Raw genomic sequence first — 19,080 nt, forward strand, 5'->3', positions numbered from 1 at the left:
ATCTCCCAAGCCTGTGTTAACCTCAGACTTTATTTCCTGGATTCATCCCAAACCATATTCTTTCCCCATAGGGATGGCTCAACTCCTTTCCAGTCTTTAGGACCACATGCTGGTGAGTTCTATAAAAGATCACATGGCGAGTGCACACAATCAAACATTTGTAAGTACTTTTAATCCAACAAGAATGATTAATACAATTGGTTTCATTGCACAATATAATTTTTATTGAACTGTTATTTAATAAGAAACACATGTAAGTCTTTTCTACTGCAAAACATCTATTTGTGTGCATTGTAGCAATTACTGGTGGCCAGCAAATTGGCTTGTCCCCATGGTGATGTGTAAATGTGTAGTGACATGTTTTGAGTAGATAAACATGTAAATTAGAAATTAACATTGTATTTTCTGTATAGATAACCCAAAAAACAAAGGTTGACCAGCACAAATTCATGTAGAATGTTTATTTTTCATTAGCAGATAAATTAAGTTCATTACAGTTATCCAAATGTATTAATTATCAACGGCTATAATAATGAATCTAGTTTTAAAAGACAATTTAATAAACAGGGAAGTCGTTTCATAGCCTGTGTATCATTAAACAAAAGTCATTATGTAGTAAAAAACAATTCACCCAAAGTAATGGTGAAAACTGATCATCACACCATCTCTATCTGATACATGTTGTCTACTAGCTCATTCCCAACAGAGAACTAGTTGATCATCACACCATCTCTATCTGATACATGTTGTGTCTACTAACTCATTACCAACAGAAAACTGATCATCACACCATCTCTATCTGATACATGTTGTGTCTACTAACTCATTACCAACAGAAAACTGATCATCACACCATCTCTATCTGATACATGTTGTCTACTAGCTCATTCCCAACAGAGAACTGCAGAGGGAGAACTTGGTGTCAGAGCAAAACCATACCACTCAATTTAGTATGATACAGTATGTTATGTTACATTGGCCTATGAATGTAATACGATTTCTAAGATGTATGAATTACAATTCGTACAATATGTTACAAATTTGCGATGCGTATGATATTTTACAAATTCCAATTTGTTGTTGCAAACATTAATTAACATGCTAAGTACACTATATATATATACACAAAATAGTGGATTTGGCTACTTCAGCCACACCCGTTGATGACAGGAGTATAAAATCGGGCACACGGACATGCAATCTCCATAGACAAACATTGGAAGTAGAATGGCCTTACTGATACTGAAGAGCTCAGTGACTTTCAATGTGGCACCGTCATAGGATGCCACTTTTCCAACAAGTCAGTTTGTCATGTTTCTTCCTTGCTAGAGCTGCCCTGTTCAACTGTAAGTGCTGTTATTATGAAAACATCTAGGAGCAAGAATGGCTCAACCACAAAGTGGTAAGCCACACAAGCTCAAATAACGGGACCACCGAGAGCTGAAGCGCTTAGCACGTAAAAATCGCCTGTCCTATCGAGTTCCAAACTGCTTCTGGAAGCAACAGCAGCAGAAGAACTGTTCATCGGGAGCTTCATGAAATGGGCTTCCATGGCCGAGTAGCCGCACACAAGACTAAGATCACCATGCACAATGCCAAGCATTGGCTGGAGGGATGTAAAGCTTGCCGCTATTGGACTCTGAAGCAGTGTAAATGTGTTGTCTGGAGTGATGAATCACTCTTCATCATCTGGCAGTCCCACGGAAAAATCTGTGTTTGGTGAATGCCAGGCGAACGCTACCTGCCCCAATGCATAGTGCCAACTGTAAAGTTTGGTGGAGGAACAATGGTGTGGGGCTGTTTTTCATGGTTCGGGCTAGGCTCCATAGTTCCAGTGAAGGGAAATCTTAACGCTACAGCATGCAATGATATTATAGATGATTCTGTGCTGCCAACTTTGTGGCATCAGTTTGGGGAAGGCCCTTTCCTGTTTCAGCGTGACAATGCCCCCAAGCACAAATAGACGTCCATACAGAAATGGTTTGTCAAAAACGGTTTGAAAGAACTTGACTGGCCTGCACAGAGCCCTGATCTCAGCCCCATCAAACACCTTTGGGATGAATTGGAATATCGACTGCGAGCCAGGCCTAATCGCCCAACATCAGTGCCCAACCTCACTACCCAACCTCACTAATGCTCTTGTGTCTGAATAGAGGCACGTTCCCGTAGCAATGTTACAACTTCTAGTGGAAAGCCTTCCCACAAGAGTGGGGGCTGTTATAGCAGCAAAAGGGGGACCAGTCCATATTAAGGTCCATGATTTTGGAATGAGATGTTCCACGAGCAGGTGCCCACATACTTTTGTCCATGTAGTGTAGTTGGAAAAGGTGCTTATTAGTTAAAATGCAAAAGTTGTCTATGATGAGATTCGAACATGAAACCTTTGGGTTGCAATACGTTCATGTTATATGCTGACCCATCCACCCCGACCAACCAACCACCCTCCTTTTGTTTTGTCTTAAAGGGAAATTTCTTCATATTCATCATCTCCAGCACCACCCCAACATCAACACATGTACAAATGGCTCATTAAAAAAGGATAAACTTTCCAATGACATGATTCTATAACACACTCTTTCCTCTTCACAGTTCCCTCGCAGTGAAAAACAATATGATTACAATAGTGTTACTCTTTCTTAATGTTATCAAATTCACTGTTACCACTTCTTTTATGAGATGAGGATTCATTGATGGAGTGACTTTAATCTTAGCTGGTCTGAGAGAAGTGATGTGAATTCTCTGCTTTACGTATACATTGATGTGTTTTTAAGGTAGCCAATCGGGTGAAACTCTTCCCACATTCAGAGCAGAAGTAAGGCTTCTCTCCTGTGTGTCTTCTTTGATGAACTTTTAGCTCAGTTGATGTTGTGAAGCACTTCCCACAGTCAGAGCAGGAGTAAGGCTTCTCTCCTTTATGTATACGTTGGTGTGTTTTTAAATTGCTCTGATTTGAAAAACTCTTCCCACAGTCAGAGCAGGAGAAAGGCTTCTCTCCTGTGTGTATACGTTGGTGTGACTTTAAGCCACTCTGTTGGAAAAAATTCCTCCCACAGTCAGAGCAGTAGTAAGGCTTCTCTCCTGTGTGTATTCGCTGGTGACATTTTAAGTGGCCCTGTTGAGAGAAACTCTTCCCACAGTCAGTGCAGCAGTAAGGCTTCTCTCCTGTGTGTGTTCTCCGATGAACTCTTAGCTCAACTGATCTTGTGAAACATTTTCCACAATCAGAGCAGAAGTAATGCTTCTCTCCTGTATGTATAAGTTGGTGTGACTTTAAGCTGCTCTGCTGAGAGAAAATCGCCCCACAATCAGAGCAGTAGTAAGGCTTCTCTCCTGTGTGTACACGTTGGTGTTTTTTTAAGCTGCTTGATGAGGTGAAACTCTTCCCACAGGCAGAGCAGGAGTAAGGCTTCTCTCCTGTGTGCATACGTTGGTGTGTTTTTAAGCTGCTCTGTTGAGAGAAACTCTCCCCACAGTCAGAGCAGGAGTAAGGCTTCTCTCCTGTATGTATACGTTGGTGTGTTTTTAAGTTGCTCTGATGCGAGAAACTCTCCCCACAGTCAGAGCAGGAGTAAGGTTTTTCTCCAGTGTGCACTCGCCGATGAACTGTCAGAGCCTGTGATGTTGTGAAACTCTTCCCACAGTCAGTGCAAGAAAACAGATTCTCCCCTGTGTGTATTTGTAGGTGTATTTTTAACTTTGATAGTATTGGGAAAATCTCCTCACAATGTGGGCATTGGTGAGACCTCTTAGCTCTGTGACCTTCCTGCTGTTGCTCTCTGGATGTAGAGAATGTCTCAACATGGTCTCCTGTGTGAACAACATCAGAAGAACCAGTCAGTTGGTGTGATATACACATGGCTTCATAACAGTAGGCTGTACAATAAATGGAATAAAACTATTAGGGCTGTCCCGACAATTTTTTTTATCCTGGTCAAACGAGTCTTTATTTTTTTCGACCAATCGTTCCCTAGTCAATTTTTTACAATTTTAAAACGTTTATTTTATCATATATGTGTTGAAATAAAATCAACTATATGGAGGCTACTGAGCTTGTCTGATGCTTTAAGCAATGCGATTAAAAATGAAGACATAAACATAAAATACTCAAGAGGGAGCTAGATTTTTTGTAGAAACAGACTTCGCTCACTTGCAATTTTTTATTTGACAGTGAGTCAAGACAATCAGAAATATTATCAGATTCACTCAGACAAATGTCTAGTGTGTCTCATGGGGTCTCAGTCCTAAAAGCTGTTCAGCAGTTGAGGGCAAAAAGGGGTGAATATTATGAGTCATATAATCCTCCACTCACTATCACAAGGGTTAGTAACTACACAGACTCATTTCATATCATCCTCCACTCACTATCACAAGGGTTAGTAACTACACAGACTCATTTCATATCATCCTCCACTCACTATCACAAGGGTTAGTAACTACAGGCTCATTTCATATCATCCTCCACTCACTATCACAAGGGTTAGTAACTACACAGACTCATTTCATATCTTCCTCCACTCACTATCACAAGGGTTAGTAACTACACAGACTCATTTCATATCATCCTCCTCTCACAAGGGTTATAAACTACACAGACTCGTTTCATATCATCCTCCACTCACTATCACAAGGGTTAGTAACTACACAGACTCATTTCATATAATCCTCCACTCACTATCACAAGGGTTAGTCACTACACAGACTCATTTCATATAATCCTCCAATCACTATCACAAGGGTTAGTAACTACACAGACTCATTTCATATAATCCTCCACTCACTATCACAAGGGTTAGTAACTACACAGACTCATTTCATATCATCCTCCACTCACTATCACAAGGGTTAGTAACTACACAGACTCATTTCATATAATCCTCCACTCACTATCACAAGGGTTAGTAACTACACAGACTCATTTCATATCATCCTCCTCTCACTAACACAAGGGTTAGTAACTACACAGACTCATTTCATATCATCCTCCACTCACTATCACAAGGGTTAGTAACTACACAGACTCATTTCATATCATCCTCCACTCACTATCACAAGGGTTAGTAACTACAGACTCATTTCATATCATCCTCCTCTCACTATCACAAGGGTTAGTAACTACAGACTCATTTCATAGAACTTGTTCAGGGATGTCTGATGTCTGATTTACAGAATTAAACCTATCAATAACTTATGGAGGTCTAACTTATGAAGATAACTTATAGACAGAACCTGCTCTTACCATCATAAACAGATCCCCCAATCTTCTCCTCCTCTTCTTCATCTTTAATGTTGACATTCAGCTCCAGTGTTTGACTGCAGTCTTCCAGCTTCACTGATGCCATCTCTGGATCCTGCAGTGCAAACTGGGCTCCACTGTCACAATCAGGACCCAGTGACTGTAGATTGGGTTTGTCCTCACTTTTGATGTTACCAGCCTCAGACATAATCGGAGTTGCCCTGTAGTAATGAAGAGAAAATGCCCCCAAAAGTTAGTTATTGTCTTGAGAGTCCTGGTACTTTCTTTATTCTCAAAAAATGATATTAGATCAGGTAGCTAAACATTGAAAACAAACCATTTATTAATTTCACATAAGACAAAGTGCACACTTTAAATTACAGTGCACATAACCTATAGTAGATTTCCTAAATTCACATACAGTGGGGCAAAAAAGTATTTAGTCAGCCATCAATTGTGCAAGTTCTCCCACAAAGAAAAAGATGAGGCCTGTAATTTTCATCATAGGTAGACTTAAACTATGACAGACAAAATGGGGGAAAAAATCCAGAAAATCACATTGTAGGATTTTTAATGAATTAATTAGCAAATTATGGTGGAAAATAAGTATTTGGTCAATAACAAAAGTTTATCTCAATACTTTGTTATATACCCTTTGTTGCCAATGACAGAGGTCAAACGTTTTCTGTAAGTCTTCACAAGGTTTTCACACACTGTTGCTGGTATTTTGGCCCATTCCTCCATGCAGATCTCCTCTAGAGTACTGATGTTTTGGGGCTGTTGCTGGGCAACACGGACTTTCAACTCCCTCCAAAGATGTTCTATGGGGTTGAGATGTGGAGACTGACAAGGCCTCTCCAGGACCTTGAAATGCTTCTTACGAAGCCACTCCTTCGTTGCCCGGGCGGTGTGTTTGAGATCATTGTCATGCTGAAAGACCCAGCCATGTTTCATCTTCAATGCCCTTGCTGATGGAAGGAGGTTTTCACTCAAAATCTCACGATACATGGCCCCATTCATTCTTTTCTTTACATGGATCAGTCGTCCTGGTCTCTTTGCAGAAAAACAGCCCCAAATCATGATGTTTCCACCCCCATGCTTCACAGTAGGTACGGTGTTCTTTGGATGCAACTCAGCATTCTTTGTCCTCCAAACACAACGAGTTGAGTTTTTACCAAAAAGTTATATTTTGGTTTCATCTGACCATATTACATTCTCCCAATCTTCTTCTGGATCATCCAAATGCTCTCTAGCAAACTTTAGACGGGCCTGGACATGTACTGGCTTAAGCAGGGGTACACGTCTGGCACTGCAGGATTTGAGTCCCTGGCGGCGTAATCAACCACAGTTGATTTCTTCAAACCAAGCTGCTTACCTATTGCAGATTCAGTCTTCCCAGCCTGGTGCAGGTCTGTTTCTGGTGTCCTTTGACAGCTCTTTGGTCTTGGCCATAGTGGAGTTTGGAGTGTGACTGTTTGAGGTTGTGGACAGGTGTCTTTTATACTGATAACAAATTCAAACAGGTGTCATTAATACAGGTAATGAGTCGAGGACAGAGGAGCCTCTTAAAGAAGAAAATGCATAAATGACTCAAAAACCATTTAGTACAAGGCTGCAGTATGTATTGGGCAGCACTATGTACTAGTTTCCTGAATAACCTTGTCTTCACTGTATTATTTAACTCCAATTGTATTTCGCGTGTCTGAATATTAGTACACATGTAGAAAACTGATAATCATTACGTTCTGCTTCAAAACAGTAATGTAACCTTGAAATTGTCTCTCTCATGCACCTGCATTGCCTGAACGGAAGTCTGTTGACACCAATTAGTGTCATTTGGTTATTGGCCACTAGATGGCAGTGTCAAATATTTACAAACTATAGCACCCAATTTGAAGAAGACAAGGCACTAATAATTGGCTGATTGCTCCTAACCCATAGGAATCCCCATCCATTTGACTACTTTAAAATGGTGGAAAGCCTCAATGACAATGTCCATGCTAAAACGGGTTACATAGAGGTTGAGTCTTCTCTCCATCTCTATGCTTGATGCAGACACAGGCCGGTCCTGGCTGAAATACCACCCTCCTCCTATGAACTACAATAGTCCTAGTAAGCAAAAAAACATGTAAAATACTTATTTTTCCAAACGTTGAAGTTAGATTCATTTTAGGTTATGAATGAAAGTTGAAAAGTCGTATCTGCACATTTAAAATAAGTGTTTTCTGGATGTTGAAATCAGTTAATTGAAAGTTGAAAAGACATCTTGAGTACACAACAGAGTAAAGTAAGGTACAATCCAGTACATTATACTCTACTATACTCAGGGCTGGGTGATATATAGAATTAATTCAAATGTATGTTTTTGCGCGACACTCCAAATGCCTGTATTTACTTTCATTTGTATGAATGTTTATGTCCTCGTTGTCAAATTGGATTTTTGGTCTCGTCTCCTTCGCTCCTCTATGCCGTGTGCACCTTCCCATTTACACCAGAGATCTGTATATAATGACAAGATGCACGTCTTCACCCTAACAATGGGAGTTGTTGTCCCAAAGGCGGAAGTCAGGCAACAAACTTAGGTCCAAAACAAGCCCATAGAAATGCATTGGGCTAATTTTTAGACAGAATTTAGCAAGAGTGAAACCTCTTGCTTCGCCTCTTTCTCTATGACTTACACACACCAAGCCCACACCAAGCAGATGTGTTGTTACCTACCCTTACCACCTGGGGACAGTTGTAGAGGGAGGTGTTTAGTCCCAGTGTCCTTAGCTTAGTGATGAGCTTTGAGGGCACTATGAATGACTAAAATAACTAATCTATAACTAATCTAGTTTTAAAATACAATTTAAGAAACAAAAAGGTATCCACCCAAATGAATGGTCAAAACTGATGTTCATACCATCTCTATCTGATAAATGTTGTGTCTACCAGCTCATTCCCACATAAAACTGCAGAGGGAAGCAGCACCACCCAGTCAACCAGCCTCACAGAGGATATTCAACCCTAAAGCCAAATCCAAGGTAATCTCAACATCTTTACAGTTGAAACTAACAAAACTGACAAGGTGAATATTCATCAGTAAAGTAAAGAGGCTAACATTCTATAACGCTCCCTTTTCTCACAGTGAGAAACAATAGGATTACAATAGTGAGCTACAATTTCTTGAGAATTAAGTGAAGGAATGAGCACAGCTATTATCGGGCCAGCTCTAGCAAGCGTCTTGGTGGTCCCAAACTTCTTCCATTTAAGAATGATGGAGGTCACTGTGTTCTTGGGGACCTTCAATGCTGCAAACATTTTTTGGTACCCTTCTCCAGATCTGTGCCTCCACACAATCCTGTCTGAGCTCTACGGTTATTTCCTTCAAACTCATGGCTTGATTTTTGCTCTGACATGCACTGTCAGCTGTGGGACCTTATATAGACAGGTGTGTCTTTCCAAATCATGTCCAATCAATTGAATTTACCACAGGTGGACTCCAAGTTGTAGAAACATCTCAAGGATAATCAATGGAAACAGGATGCACCTGAGCTCAATTTCGAGTCTTATAGCAAAGAGTCTGAATACTTAAGCAAATAAGTTATTTTTGTATAATTGTTTATTTTAACAACCTGTTTTCGATTTGGCATTATAGGGTGTTGTGTGTAGATTGCAGAAGGAAAACTTTTATGTAATCTATTTTAGAATAAGGCTGTAACGTAACAAAACGTGGAAAAAAATCAAGGGTTCTGAATACTTTCCTAATGCGCTGTAGCTAATTTAGAAAAACAGGATTGTCTTTTTCTCCCCTTTTTAACATCACAAATAACAATGGAAATCAACAACTATGTCTCTGTTGTCGTATGTTTCTTTCTAGTAAGCATTTCCCATCCTGGAGACTGAGACCTTGTGGAAATCTGTGGTGGAGAAGAATGTATGACAATTTGGACACTATAGTAGTCATCATCATGCTTTCCATGGTTTAGGCCTATAGATAGCTAGGCCTTGCTAACTAGTTATTGTGTTATCCAGCTAGCTATAAAAGTGCATGCTAACACGAAAGATTTGTATAACTAAAACAAGAGAGCACACCTTGTTGTTTACAATGGGGACGTTTATTAGGAAGGCGATCCGTAGATTATACTGTTGTGGATAATCGTTATTGTGGCTAACAAAGGCTAGCTAGCGAGTAGCGACCATAACGTAGCTATTTGACAGCTTTATTTTAGGTAATTTAGCTACAGTGGCTAGTCAAGGTCAGAAAACTATCGTGCTAGCTAATCCAAACAAAACACAACATACGGTACATGGTAAATATACTCGGTACAATGTGCTATGGTAACCTGTTAGCTGGCTAGCTAGCCTAGTTGGTAAGCCTAACATTAACGCCAGCTAACGTTAGCATGCTACAGTTATGGCTCTTCCGTTAGCTAGGTAGCCTTCCGTTGGCAAATGCTAGCTAGCTAGCTAGTTATCTAACGTCCTATGCTAAATCGTCCAGCACTATTCATGTATTCCCAAACGGAAACGAAACAAATTGCATGGAAAACGTACCTTTCCCTCTTCTGTCTTGACGTTTTTATCTAGTCTATAACACTATTTTTCTTTCGCGGCAATCTATCATGTCCAGATTTTGCACACTGACCTTCTCGACTCCTGTTCTAAAGACAATCATGTACTTTTTACTCAATACATTTTCCATGACACCCAAAAGTACTCATTACAGTTGGCATGCTTAGCAGGACAGGAAAATGGTCCAATTCACACAGTTACCAAGAGAACAACCCTGGTCATCCCTACCTCCTCTGCTCTGGTGGACTTTGTAAATGATGTCTGAATGTTGGAGTGTGCCCATTGGCCACCCATAATATATTTTTTAAATTGCGACATCTGGTTTCCTTAATACAAGGAATCTGAAATTTTTAATGCTTTGACTTTTGCATTAGATTTTTTTGTATATTTAAAACCAAATACTTTTACTCAAGGAGCATGACTTTCTATTAAGGTATCTTTACTGGGTGAGGTATCTTTTTACTCAAGGAGCATTTTATTAAGGTATCTTTACTTTTACTCAAGTATGACAGCTGGGTACTTTTTCCACCACTGGCTATTGGTTCACTGTAATTACATGTAAGTACACCTCAAGATAGACTTCATTATCACCGGCCAAATCCTGTGAAACACCTGGTAATTACATTGTACTTGTGCAGATATTAAATATACTCTGTGTTGTACTAGTGTATTTGTTATGTCACTTCCACAAGCTTTAAATTGAGGGCCAGGTTGTCAGGGTGGGTAATGTACAAGGTACACATGAATTACTCCTAAAGATACACTTCATTTTAACTAGCTAAATCCTGTGCAAGAAGTAGAAATTACATTGTATTTAGCCAAACATTACATGTGCTTTGAACGTTTCTTATTCCTCATCTGGAATGACTCTTGTATTATATTTGTTTTTGTAAACTCAACCAAGTTAACCCAGATCGGACACTTTATTTTGGGGGCTAGTGCTAGACACAGCGTTGACTGTAGATATATTTTAAACAGTGCACATTAATGTTTAAGTAATTACATTTTTTTATTTGACCAGGGAAGTTGACAGAACACGTTCTCATTTACAGCAACAACCTGGGGAATAGTTACAGGGGAGAGGAGAGGGGATGAATGAGCCTGGAAGCTGGGGATGATTAGATGGCAATGATGGTCAGAATGAGAATTTAGCCAGGACCCCGGGGTTAACACCCCTACTCTTACGATAAGTAAGAGAAAGGTAACACAAGCTTCCTCTCTGATTCCATTCCCTAATAGTAACTGGGTCATTATTGGATCGTGGTGGTAATGCTGTCCCTGGACTTTGGTACCATATAAAACACTTTAAAATGACAATACTTTTTTTTCATTTAACTGTTATTTAATAAGAAACATATGTAAGTCCTTTATACTGCAAAACATCTGTGTGTGTATTGTAGCAATTACTGGTGGCCAGCAAATTGGCTTGTCCCCATGGTGATGTGTAAAGGTGTAGTGACATGTTTTGAGTAGATAATAGACATGTAAATTACTTTGAATTCCATGAATTAAACAGAAACATTGTATTTTATGTATAGATAACCCAGAAAACAAAGGTTTACGGCACAAATTCATGTAACATGTTTATTTTTCATTTGTATATCAATTAATTTCATTACAGTTATCCAAATACCTGAATCAATGACTAAAATAATGAATCTAGTTTTAAAAGACAATTTAATAAAACACATGTACTCATTTCATAGCCTGTGTACAATCAAACAAAAGTCATTATGTAGTAAAAAAGAATCCACCCAAAGTAATGGTGAAAACTGATCATCACACCATCTCTATCTGATACATGTACAGTTGAAGTCAGAAGTTTACATACACCTTAGCCAAATACATTTAAACTCAGTTTTTCACAATTCCTGACCCAGTAAAAATCCCTGTTTTAGGTCAGTTAGGATCACCACTTTATTTTAAGAATGTGAAATGTCAGAATAATAGTTGAGAGAATGATTTATTTCAGCTTTTATTTCTTTCATCGCATTCCCAGTGGGTCAGAAGTTTACATGCACTCAAATAGTATTTGTGTAGCATTGACTTTAAGTTGTTTAACTTGGGTCAAATGTTTCGGGAGTCTTCCACAAGCTTCCCACAATAAGTTGGGTGAATTTTGGCCCATTCCTCCTGACAGAGCTGGTCAGGATTTGTAGGCCTCCTTGCTCGCATACGCTTTTTCAGTTCTGCCCACACATTTTCTATAGGATTGAGGTCAGGGATTTGTGATGTCCCCTCCAATACCTTGATTTTGTTGTCCTTAAGCCATTTTGCCACAACTTTGAAAGTATGCTTGGGGTCATTGTCCATTTGGAAGACCCATTTAACTTCCTGACTGATGTCTTGAGATGTTGTTTCAATATATCGACATAATTTTCCATCCTCATGATGCCGTCTATTTTGAAGTGCACCAGTCCCTCCTGCAGCAAAGCACCCCCACAACATGATGCTGCCACCCCCGTGCTTCACGGTTGGGATGGTGTTCTTCGGCTTGTAAGCCTCCCTCTTTTTCCTCCAAACATAACGATGGTCATTATGGACAACCAGTTCTATTTTTGTTTCATCAGACCAGTGGACGTTTCTCGAAAAAGTACGATCTTTGTCCCCATGTGCAGATGCAAACCGTAGTCTGGGTTTTTTATGGTGGTTTTGGAGCAGTGGCTTCTTCCTTGCTGAGCGGCCTTTCAGGTTGTCGATATAGGACTTTTTTACTGTGGATATAGATACTTTTGTACCTATCTTCTCCAGCATCTTCACAGGGTCCTTTGCTGTTGTTCTGGGATTGATTTGCACTTTTCGCACCAAAGTACATTCATCTCTAGGAGACAGAACGCGTCTCCTTCCTGAGCGGTATAACGGCTGCGTGGTCCCATGGTGTTTGTACTTGCGTACTATTGTTTGTACAGATGAACGTGGTACCTTCAGGTGTTTGGAAATAGCTCCCAAGGATGAACCAGACTTGTGGAGGTCGACAATTTATTTTCTGAGGTCTTGGCTGATATCTATTGATTTTCCCATGATGTCAAGCAAAGAGGCACTGAGTTTGAAGGTAGACCTTGAAATACATCCACAGGTACACCTCCAATTGACTCAAAGGATGTCAATTAGCCTATCAGAAGCTTCTAAATCCATGACATAATTTTCTGGAATTTTCTAAGCTGTTTAAAGGCACAGTCAACTTAGTGTATGTAAACTTCTGACCCACTGGAATTGTGATGCAGTGAATTATAAGTGAAATAATCTGTCTGTAAACAATTGCTGGAAAAACGACTTGTGTTATGCACAAAGAACATGTCCTAACCGACTTGGCAAAACTATAGTTTGTTAACAAGAAATGTGTGGAGTGGTTGAAAAACAAGTTAATGACTCCAACCTAAGTGTATGTAAACTACCAAATTCAACTGTATCTACCAAATCATTTCCACACATAACTGCATAGGGGCAACTTCGTGTCATAGAAAAACGTACTATATGAAACAAAAAAACATACCACACAATTTAGTATGTTATGTTACATAACATTACATTGGCCTATAACTGTAATACGATTTTGTAGGATGTATAGTATATTACGAATTACATTTCGTACAATATGTTACAATTTTCTATACGTATGATATTTTATGAATTCCAATTTGTTGTTGCTAACATTAACATGGTAAGCACACTGTATACACAAAAGTATGAGGACACCCCTTCAAATCGTGGATTTGGCTATTTCAGCCACACCCGTTGCTGACAGGAGTATAAAAATCGAGCACACAGCCATGCATTCTCCATAGACAAACATTGGCAGTAGAATAGCCTTACTGAAGAGCTTAGTGACTTTCAATGTGGCACTGCCAGTTCATCAAATGTCTGCCCTGCTTGAGGACCGCCGAGTGCTGAAGCATGTAAAAATGGTCTGTCCTCGGTTGCAACACTCACAATCAAGTTCCAAACTGCTGCTGGAAGCAACGTCAACAAGAACTGTTCGTCGGGAGCTTCAGAAAATGGGTTTCCATGGCCGAGCAGCAGCACACATGCCTAAGATCACCATGTGCAATGCCAAGCGTTGGCTGGAGTGGTGTAAAGCTCACCGTCATTGGACTGATGCAGTAGAAACATGTTCTCTGGAGTGATGAATCATGCTTCATCATCTAGCAGTCCGACGGACTAATCTGGACTAATCTGGGTTTGGTGGATGCCAGGAGAACGCTACCTGCCCCAATGCATAGTGCCAACTGTAATGTTTGGTGGAGGACAACTAATGGTCTGGGGCTGTTTTTCATGGTTCGGACTAGTCCCCTTAGTTCCAGTGAAGGGAAATCTTAAAGCTACAGCATACAATGACATTATAGATGATTCTGTGCTGCCAACTTTGCGGCAACAGTTTGGGGAAGGCCCTTTCCCGTTTCAGCGTGACAATGCCCCGAGCACAAATAGACGTCCATACACAAATGGTTTGTCAAGATCAGTGTGGAAGAACACCTTTTGGATGAATTGAAACGTTGACTGGGAGCCAGACCTAATCGCCCAACATCAGTAACCGACCTCACTAATGCTCGTGGTTGAATGGAAAAAGTCCCCAGAGCAATGTTCCAAAATCTAGTGGGAAGCCTTCCCAGAAGAGTGGAGGCCGTTATTGCAGCAAAAGGGGGACCAAGTCCATATTAAGGCCCATGATTTTGGAATGAGATGTTCGACGAGCAGGTGCCCACATACACTACCGTTCAAAAGTTGTTTTTTGTCCATTAAATAACACCGAATTGATCAGAAATACAGTGCAGTCTCAACGTCAACAGTGAAGAGGCGACTCCGGGATGCTGGCCTTCTAGGCAGAGTTCCTCTGTCAAGTGTCTGTGTTCTTTTGCCCATCTTAATCTTTTATTTTTAATGGCCAGTCTGAGATATGTCTTTTTCTTTGCAACTCTGCCTAGAAGGCCAGCATCCCGGAGTCGCCTCTTCACTGTTGACGTTGAGACTGGTGTTTTGCGGGTACTATTTAATGAAGCTTCCAGTTGAGGACTTGTGAGGCATCCGTTTCTCAAACTAGGCACTCTAATATACTTGTCGTCTTGCTCAGTTGTGCACCGGGGCCTCCCACGCCTCTTTCTATTCTGGTTCGGTCCAGTTTGTGCTGTTCTGTGAAGGTAGTACACAGTGTTGTATGAGATTATCAGTTTCTTGGCAATTTTTCTCATGGAATAGCCTTCATTTCTCAGAACAAGAATAGACTGACGAGTTTCAGAAGAAAGGGATTTGTTTCTGGCCATTTTGAGCCTGTAATCAAACTCACAAATGCTGATGCTCCAGATACTCAACTAGTCCAACTTAACCAGCACAACTGTTTTTAGCTGTGCTAACATAATTGCAAAAGGGTTTTCTATTGATCATTTAACCTTTTAAAATGATCAACTTGAAATCGCTAACACAACGTGCCATTGGAACACAGGAGTGATGGCTGCTGATGATGGGCCTCTGTAAGCCTATGTAGATTATCCATTAAAAAATCTGCCGTTTCCAACGACAACAGTAATTTACAACATTAACAATGTCTACACTGATCAATTTGATGTTAGATAAAAACAGACAAAAAAATAGCTTATCTTTCAAAAACAAGGACATTTCTAAGTGACCCCAAACTTTTGAACGGTATACTTTTCGTCATGTAGTGTAGTTGCAAAGTTGCTTATTAGCTACAATTGTCCATGATGAGATTTGAACACGCAACCGTTGGGTTGCTAGACTTTCATGTTTTGCTGATCCATCCATCCACCCGACCAACCACCATCCTATTGTTTTTGCCTTAAAAAGGGACATTTTAAAATGTTCCAACTTCATATTTATCATCCCCAGCACCACCCCAACATCAACATATGTGAAAATGGCACGTTTCTATGTTTTGTAGTAAAATTTTTTGGAGAAAGATGATTTCCAATGTCATAATTCTATAACACTCCCTTTCCTCTGCACAGTTCTCTCACATTGAGAAACAATAGGATTACAATAGTGTTCTATGCTTTCTTCTTGATCCAATTCACTGTTACCACTTCTTTTACGAGATGAGGATTAATCGATGGAGTGACTTTTTAATCTTAGTTGGTCTGAGAGAAGTGATGAGGCTTCTCTCCTTTATGTATACATTGATGTGTTTTTAAGGTAGCCAATCGGGAGAAACTCTTCCCACAGTCAGAACAGCAGTAAGGCTTCTCTCCTGTGTGTGTTCTCCGATGAACTTTTAGCTCAGTTGATGTTGTGAAGCATTTTCCACAGTCAGAACAGGAGTAAGGCTTCTCTCCTTTATGTATACGTTGGTGTGTTTTTAAGTTGCCCTGTTGGGAGAAACTTTTCCCACAGACAGAGCAGGAGTAAGGCTTCTCTCCTGTGTGTATTCGCTGGTGACATTTTAATATATCCAAATGGGTGAAACTCTTCCCACAATCAGAGCAGGAATAAGGCTTCTCTCCTGTGTGTATTCGCTGGTGACATTTTAAGTTGCTCTGTTGAGAGAAACTCTTCCCACAGTCGGAGCAGCAGTAAGGCTTCTCTCCTGTGTGTGTTCTCTGATGAACTCTTAACTCAGCTGATGTTATGAAGCATTTTCCGCAGTCAGAGCATAAGTAATGCTTCTCTCCTGTATGTATATGTTGGTGGGTTTGTAAGTGGCTCTGTTGAGAAAAACTTGCCCCACAGTCAGAGCAAAAGTAAGGCTTCTCCCCAGCGTGAATTTTTAGGTGTGTTTTTAAGTTGCTGGATACGGAGAAACTCTTCCCACAGTCAGAGCATGAGTAAGGCTTCTCTCCTGTGTGTATACGTTGGTGTGTTTTTAAGCTGCTCTGTTGAGAGAAACTCTCCCCACAGTCAGAGCAGGAGTAAGGTTTTTCTCCAGTGTGGACTCGCAGATGAACTGTCAGAGCCTGTGATGTTGTGAAACTCTTCCCACAGTCAGTGCAGGAATACAGATTATCTCCTGTGTGTATTTTTAGGTGAATTTCTAGTTTTGATAGAATTGGGAAAATCTCCTCACAATGTGGGCAGTGGTGAGACCTGTTAGCTCTGTGACCTTCCTGCTGTTGCTCTCTGGATGTAGAGAATGTCTCAACATGGTCTCCTGTGTGAACAACATCAGAAGAACCAGTCAGTTGGTGTGGTATACATATAACTTCATAACAGTAGGCTGTACAATACAGGGAATAAAATTATTAGGGCTGTCCCGACATTCTTTTTTGATTCCTGGTCGACCGAGAGTCTTGTTTTCTTTCTACCAAATGTTTACTTTACCATACATATGTGTTGAAATAAAATTACTTAAGAGGCAGCCAGAGATCAATATCGCCTAACCAGAATGCTCCTGACGTTGCCGGTCGGCAACCTTTTCCATGTTGAGTGCCAGGGTATAGTACCATTTCTACTGATCTGTTATGATTTTCATGGAACAGTTTCATTTAAGTCATAATAAGGTATTCATATCTCAAATCAATGTCATGTGGTTAATCAAAATTATACCAAAATGATACAAATCCAAAAGTAACTTCTATTGCCGATATGTAAAACTAGCTTTCATAAAGCCAACAAATAAAAACATTGCAGCGTGCAGGTTGAAAATATCCTGATGAAAATAATTATCCTATCAATCAAATTGGCTGCACATGGTCTGTCTGTCTGTAAGAAACATTGTATCATCTGGTCTGGCCTGTGTTAGCAAACTTGCATCATTGTATAAAATATTTAAGGCCCTCAAGAGTTTCCCGTGCCAGCCAGCCAGCGAGAGACAGAGAGAGAGCGGACGGACAGACAGACAGAGAGACAGACAGAGAGACAGAGAGAGGGCGGACGGACAGACAGACAGACAGACAGAGGGCGGACGGATGGACAGACAGACAGACAGACAGACAGACAGACAGACAGACAGACAGACAGACAGACAGACAGACAGACAGACAGAGAGAGGACGGACGGACGGACGGACAGACATACAGAGAGACAGAGAGAGGGCGGACGGACGGACAGAGAGAGGGCGGACGGACAGACAGACAGAGAGACAGAGAGACAGACAGACAGAGAGAGAGACAGACAGAGAGAGAGAGACAGAGAGACAGACAGACAGAGAGAGAGACAGAGAGAGAGACAGAGAGAGACAGAGAGACAGACAGACAGATTTCATATAATCCTCCACTCACTATCACAAGGGTTAGTAACTACAGACTCATTTCATATAATCCTCCACTCACTATCACAAGGGTTAGTAACTACACAGACTCATTTCATATCATCCTCCACTCACTATCACAAGGGTTAGTAACTACACAGACTCATTTCATAGAACTTGTTCAAGGATGTGTTAGGTTTCATTCTGTAAATCTGTCATATCAATAACTTATGAACATAACTTATAAAGATAACTTATAAATAGAACCTGCTCTTACCATCATAAACAGATTCCCCAATCTTCTCCTCCTCTTCTTCATCTTTAATGTTGACATTCAGCTCCAGTGTTTGACTGCAGTCTTCCAGCTTCACTGATGTCATCTCTGGATCCTGCAGTGCAAACTGGGCTCCACTGTCACAATCAGGACCCAGTGACTGTAGATTGGGTTTGTCCTCACTTTTGATGTTACCGGCCTCAGACATAATCGGAGTTGGCCTGTAGTTATGAAGAGAAAATGCCCCCCCCCAAAAGTTATTGTCTTGAGAGTTCTGGTACTTTCTTTATTCTCAAAAAATGATATTAGATCAGGTAGCTAAACATTGAAAACAAACCATTTATTCATTTCACATTAGACAAAGTGCACACTTTAAATTACAGTGCACTTAATCTATAGTAGATTTCCTAAATTCACAAAAATGCATAAATGACTCAAAAACCATTTAGTACAAGATCACAGTATGTATTGGGCAGCACTATGCACTATTTTCCTGAATAACCTCGTCTTCACTGTACTATTTAACTCCAATTGTATTTTCTGTTCACACCATTGAAACATTTATAGATAAAGATGGAAACAACTGAATGTGTCTGAATATTAGTACTAGAGGTCGACCGATTAATTAGGGCCGATTTCAAGTTTTCATAACAAATCAGCATTTTTGGGCGTCGATTTGTCAAATAAAAAAAAAACATTAATTCAAACAGCACTTTCGTGCGTTTTGCCAGCAGCTCTTCGTTGTGCATCAAGCATTGCGCTGTTTATGACTTCAAGTCTATCAACTCCCGAGATGAGGCTGGTGTAACCGAAGTGAAATGGCGATCTAATTAGCGCACGCTAATTGTCGTTGTGTTGCTGGTTCGAGCCCAGGGAGGAGCGCGG

General features: G+C 40.4%; 1 protein-coding gene across 17 annotated transcripts in view; it reads right to left on the bottom strand.

The window, feature by feature from the left end:
* Positions 1–446: 446 nt before the first annotated feature.
* Positions 447–19,080, bottom strand: part of LOC118370532 (zinc finger protein OZF-like) — a 126,940-nt gene continuing 108,306 nt past the window's right edge. For 4 of the 17 annotated variants that reach the window (XM_052504305.1, XM_052504304.1, XM_052504320.1 and 1 more), the window contains one exon: positions 447–3,807. In XM_052504305.1, coding sequence (XP_052360265.1) covers positions 2,708–3,807 — 1,100 coding nt within the window. In that variant the 3' untranslated portion in view covers positions 447–2,707. Of the gene's footprint in view, positions 3,808–5,236; positions 5,455–9,769; positions 10,052–13,954; positions 14,915–16,799; positions 16,884–18,198; positions 18,417–19,080 lie in introns of those variants that run through there. The other 13 variants (XR_008105977.1, XR_008105971.1, XM_052504331.1 and 10 more) reach the window with 7 other exon arrangements.

Source organism: Oncorhynchus keta, unplaced genomic scaffold (assembly GCF_023373465.1).
Source record: "Oncorhynchus keta strain PuntledgeMale-10-30-2019 unplaced genomic scaffold, Oket_V2 Un_contig_18996_pilon_pilon, whole genome shotgun sequence".
NCBI lineage: Eukaryota > Metazoa > Chordata > Actinopteri > Salmoniformes > Salmonidae > Oncorhynchus > Oncorhynchus keta.